At 35.7% G+C, this 5,670-nt stretch overlaps 1 protein-coding gene across 1 annotated transcript; it reads right to left on the reverse strand.

The window, feature by feature from the left end:
• Nucleotides 1-221: 221 nt before the first annotated feature.
• Nucleotides 222-5,391, reverse strand: LOC134229108 (uncharacterized). Its single transcript, XM_062710827.1, has 4 exons — nucleotides 4,590-5,391; nucleotides 1,870-2,367; nucleotides 1,429-1,611; nucleotides 222-1,295 (listed from the first exon to the last, which is right to left on the reverse strand). The coding sequence occupies exons 1-4, from the start codon at nucleotides 5,209-5,211 to the stop codon at nucleotides 352-354; spliced, it is 2,247 nt and encodes a 748-aa protein (XP_062566811.1). The 5' UTR covers nucleotides 5,212-5,391; the 3' UTR covers nucleotides 222-351.
• Nucleotides 5,392-5,670: the final 279 nt, after the last annotated feature.

A 5,670-nucleotide genomic window follows, 5' to 3' on the forward strand; every position in this document is an offset into this window, starting at 1 on the left:
GAACAGCACGTCACTTCCGGTGACTTATTTATTTCATAATTACTATGACAACATAAGGCAAATTATGAAAATACTTTCAAACATATGTAAATGCATGTAAAACAAGCTATTAAAGCATACATCTTCACCTGATTTATTATAAAGGAAAATGATGTTTCAATAGTTTAATTAAGAATTGTGCTACATGTATTACCATTGATACATACATAATACAAGTAATTAAAAGTGTATGTACATGCATTTAAATATCTTTTAATAACTGAAATTTTAAATGAACGTCATGAAAATAATAGATTTTAAATGTCTAATACTTTAGCACATCAAGAACTATAAAGCAATTCTGAAAAGAATTCAATGAAATATTTTGGAGTTATCGCGCTTCAAAAGCCCAACTCTCCTTTCATGTACCCTTAAAATCTTGTCTTCAGGTAACACATTGCAATCGATTAAAACCGTCACCAAATTAAACTTTACTCTGCATCTATTGAACAGCACTTGTTCAATATAGGAAGATAACATGGATGCATTCAGAGAAAATGTCTTAATTGGGTTCTCTGACAATTCTAAATATTCCAAATACGGAAAGTTAGAGAAATCTGTGGATTTCAGAGAAGAAATTCTGTTATGTTGTAGGTTTAAAACCCTGAGGTTGGACTTAGACTGGTTATGTATCACGCTCATCTCTTCTATAAAATTAAAAGCCATTTCAAGAGTTTGCAATGACTGAAGGTCTTTTATTCCTCTTGGATGTTGTAGTCTGTTGCTCGAGAGATCGAGATGCTTAAGCTTGGAAAACCGACTTAATGACGTCCAGTTCACTGATTGTAATTGGTTGAAACTCAAGTCTATATATTCCAGATCCGTTTTGTTTGTGTTTTGCAGTAAATTGTCAATTTGTCCTTTTGTGTAATTCCTTATAACCATCTTCTGTACGGGCGATTGGGAGAGATTGGATAGACTTTTAGAAGGATGAACATCTGATGTGAGAGCAGACTTTCCTAGGAGACATACAAAACAAAGGATGCACAACATCATAATGACAACGAGAAGGAGTGAAAGCAAATAATACACCACTGCCCTTGATTTCTCTGGCAAATAACTTAAGTCTTGACATCCACCATTAAAAGTCTCATTGGGATCTGCTTGCTTATAATCTTTCACTCTTGATGCTGATTTTTCGGTGGAATTCCCTGAGTCCTTTTTACTTTTCATACTCTCCATCCAATCCTGTTTTAGGAAACTATTTTCTTTCAGAGGTTCTCTTAGAGGAAGAGGCTTGTCAAACATCATCCCACCTTCAGAAAAAATGTTTTAATTAGTAAAAAAGGTAACCAAAACGTTCAAGTATACAAACCAATACTTCAAATATTTCATGAAATAATTAACATCAGGGATATAGGCTGTGTCGTTTAAATGTTAAATATTTACGAGTTTGGTGTTTCTCATCCGCTTTGGAATCTGTTGTGAATTCTGCATGGATTCGAAGTTCTCCGCTCACTCCCCCGATATCCTGTCCAGCTGCACCCGATACAATGGCAGACACCAAGTCTTTCTTTCTCTCAACAGATAAAGATTGCACCGTGTTGGCCGGAGAAAGGAACAACTCAATGTCTGTGATTATATTTTGAAAAGAGATTCAAAAGATTATATTAAAAATTCAAATCATACCAAATGTAAACAAAAAAGATTTAACAGTAAATTACAATACATACAGCTTTTGGCGGATCATATTATTGTCATTAAAATTCTTCATTCTTTTGAATTTGTTAAATTCATACTTGAAAATATTTGTTCTATACAAAAATGGTAAATATAATAATCCAATTTCTCGTTTTCTCTGTCTCATGGTTATCAGAATATCGTACGTACCACGTGTCTTTTGAAATCTTTCTACGTCATCAGAATCTCCCATAGCAATATCGATGCGGAAAGATATCGCAGATATATCTTCACTGGAAATTCCAGCGAAACCGAATAAAGCTACCAAGAATTGTTCCAAAAAGCAGGTATCTAACAGACGTCTGGTAGAGAAGTTTTTAATTCTGCGCAGCACTAGAACTATGCAGCCTTTTCTTTGAACCACGATCTCTACACCAAACTTGTCCTTTAGAACAGCGTTGACAGTCTGCAGCTTTTCCCCGGACAGCGACCGGAGGACCTGCTCTTCTATGTGGGCGACGTAGATTCCAGGGGAGGTTTCCATGTGGAGAATCATCTTAACAAGATCCTTGGATTCACAGCTGGTTTGGCCGTCTGCTTGTGTGTGATCGAAAACTTCAACATTCAAGACACAACTGTTATTGTTCCCGACTTGCACGATAACACCTTGTCCATGGTTTACAATACGAAGGTTGGAGGGACGCGTACCTGAAATAGAATTAAATAAAGATAGATATCTTTGTAATGTGTTTGTTTTCTGTTTCTCTTTTAAAATTTGAGTTACAGATATGTAAAATATTTTATCACTAAAAGAAATTAAAACAAGATGAGTTTGTAAAACACAGATGCCCCCGTATGGCATCATAGCGAAGGTTAAATTTTCTCAAATGCAAATCAAATGTGTTGTTACCCAAAGTAAGGCCTTCTCACAAGCCCTACCACCACTTGTTCAAATGTTTTGGCAATGTTAAAGTTTATTAAGGTATGTCAAACTCAAGGCCAAGGCCGAAGGGTCACAGCTGTTAGTTTTTAAGAAAAAGTCTTGTCACAAGGATTAGATATGTGAATTACAAGAGCCCTATAGTCTTAACCATTCAAAGGTCATGTCCAAGGTCAAAGTAATGTGAAGAAGATGGGTGGATAAGGCGGAAAGAATGCCTATGGCATCAGATATTAAGAAATCACATTTGATATGTAAATTGAGTATTTAAATTTACCCCTCATTATTGAAATTTATGAAATTATTGAGAAGAAAACCTTTTCTGAGAGAAAATAAATCTCTTTAAAAAATTTCATATATAAAAAATATTAGATGGTATACGTGGGATTCGAACCCCAGCAATAAAATACCGATGTATTATTCTGCTTTGGGGCTAACGCGCTAACCACTATGCGATATGGCTCATGATGATTAGGGGCATTTCATTCATGTTTGTGATATGACCCTTAACTTAATGGACTTGAAGTATTTCTCGGAAAGATACGAATGTGTTGTCATAAAAGTGTACTTTTAAGAGTAAGTGGGTCTTCGCTCCATTTTTTTTGTAAACCAAAAAATATTTATCTTATCGCAAACTTTTAGGATTATCTTTAAAAACTAGAGGTACTGTGAGCGATGAGCTCACTAAATGATACCCCCCGCCTCCCATATGGTTATAACTGGTGAAAAAGTCCATGTTTTCCTGTGGCCGGGAAATTCAAAATATGTGTCAGATCAAAAAGTAAAATAGGAGGTGCACAATGGCAATATGTAATAAAGATTCTGTGAAAGTTTCATCAAATTTCATTCAGTGGTATTAGAGGAGTTGCGGATAAGAGATGGGTACCCCAAAGCGTAACAGACGGACGGACGGACGGAATTAACGATTACTATATACCCTCCCACTTTTCAAGCGGGGGGTATAAAAACTAGAGGTACTGTGAGCGATGAGCTCACTAAATGATACCCCCGCCTCCATATAGTTATAATGGCAAAGTCCATGTTTTGCTGTGGCCGTGAAACCCAAAATATGTGTAGGATCAGAGAGTAAAATAGGAGGTGCACAATGGCAATATGTAATAAAGAATCTATGAAAGTTTCATCAAATTTCATTCAGTGGTATGAGAGGAGTTGCGGATAAGAGATGGGTACCCCAAAGCGTAACAGACGGACGGAAGGACGGACGGACGGAATTAACGATTACTATATACCCTCCCGCTTTTCAAGCGGGGGGTATAAAAATGGAGCGAAGACCCACTCATATTGAAAAAGTTTGTCAAAGTATATGAAAAAATGATCGTTTTTGTTCTTTTTAGTCTGTGTATGCTTTTTCGTTGGCGAATATTTTCTGTCTTTGTGAGATTTTTGTAAATTATAGAGATTTTACATTAAGTATACTTTAATATTAGGTGAAATATGAAATAAAATTTGGATATAATTGAGATTGAATTTTCACTTCTTATCTGTCCCGCTATAGGCATTCTGCCCGCCTTATCCCCCCATCTTCTTTTGTAAAAGTGGGTCGAAGTCCAAGGTCAAGAGTTCAAATTTGGTGGTACCTAAAGAATGGTCTTGGCACAAGGAATACACCTGTGAAATATAAAAGTCATATGCAGAGCCCCATCCATTCAAAAGTAATGAGCAAATTTAAAGTTTTCGTGGACAGATAGACAGATGGACATGCAGGTAAAGCAAAAACTGTGTATCCCCAAATCTTCGATTACGGTGGCATAAAAAAGAATCATTGAACCATGCAATATAAAAAAGTTTCATGAACATAAAGGACTTATTCTAAAAATATAGTGGAATTTTTCAAGCAATAAGGAAGTTTTTCTTTTTTTAATTGTTTATTTTATTCATTAGAATTTCTTCCTCTTTTTACTTCCTGTGTTATCCATCAAACAATCATCCCACAAAAATTAAGCAATTAAAGATCAAAAATGAAATCTACCTTTTCCACCCAAATCCCGATTGATTGATTCCTGAAAACCTTTTCCAAAAGCAAAAAGGTTTACAAGGTTATCCCCGATGTCCGTGAGTGTCCCCACACATCTATTATACAGCTCATCCGACACTGTAAACGATCTGTTGACCACATTCCACACTGACATCAAAGTCTCTATATTTTCTCCCACGTGCTCCTGTTCAAACTGTCCAGAGAGACAATTTCCACACCAAGAACAATCAGGTTGTCTTATTGCTGTGAATCTTTTTAACAATTCAAACAGCTGATCCAACTCCAGGTTACAAAATGTGTTTTCTGTGTCAAGTGAGATTAACGATTCTTGTTCTTCTTGAGGAAGACTGGAGAAATACTCGGACTGAATGACCGCTCTGTATAAACGCTCAGGAGACGTATAAACCTCCAAAACTTCCTGAAAAAAGTCCCTTCCAGAGGAAAGGTAAAAATTTAACAGTCGTATTTTATTATCCACCATCCTTTTTCTCCTTAAGCGTTGTTTCTCCATTGTAGACGACATGGCGAGCAAACAAATATACGCACATGTGCTCGTCCTTTTAAAGTACGGGTAAATACTTATTAAAAGCAACATCCATGCTATGGATTTCCCCATGTAGCTATTCTTAAATGTGACATGGTCATTTAATCTGATAAAACCAATTCAAAACAAAATTAACCAACCAGTGACAAGCAAAATCTTTCTAGAAAAAATCCCCGGTATATTTTTTTGCGGAAAGGACTTTAAGAGTTCGTTGTGATGAAATATCTCTGAATTGCACAAACGACCAACGCCTTTCTGAATAAAAGCATATAAAACACTTTAGACAGAAGATGTCGAGATCTAGATATATGTATCATTTAATTGGGTAGCAAAACTTATTGTGTGAGGCATTTACATTTGGGATACTTCAGATGCTAGTAATATTGTTTGATAAACAATGATACTTGAAAATCTTTAAGTGCTTTGTCGAACCTTTGTCGAGAAAACAAATCTGCTTAGTTAATAACAATAATACAGTTTCTACCTAAAGAGAAGAAAACACGAAAGACAGGTAAAAGTACATTTTTCTTT

The sequence above is a fragment of the Saccostrea cucullata genome, unplaced genomic scaffold (assembly GCF_032062105.1).
Source record: "Saccostrea cucullata isolate Sc308-1 unplaced genomic scaffold, CSIRO_AGI_Scuc_v1 ctg405, whole genome shotgun sequence".
Taxonomy (NCBI): domain Eukaryota; kingdom Metazoa; phylum Mollusca; class Bivalvia; order Ostreida; family Ostreidae; genus Saccostrea; species Saccostrea cuccullata.

Bases quoted from the DNA above. Each gene is read 5' to 3' on its own strand.
- LOC134229108 (XM_062710827.1), bottom strand. From the start codon at position 5,211: ATGGGGAAATCCATAGCATGGATGTTGCTTTTAATAAGTATTTACCCG. The intron at 2,368-4,589 runs GTAGATTTCATT...ATTCTATTTCAG, and splicing joins TCGGGATTTGGGTGGAAAAG to GTACGCGTCCCTCCAACCTT. The intron at 1,296-1,428 runs GTAAATATTTAA...TTTTTTCTGAAG, and splicing joins GGATGAGAAACACCAAACTC to GTGGGATGATGTTTGACAAG.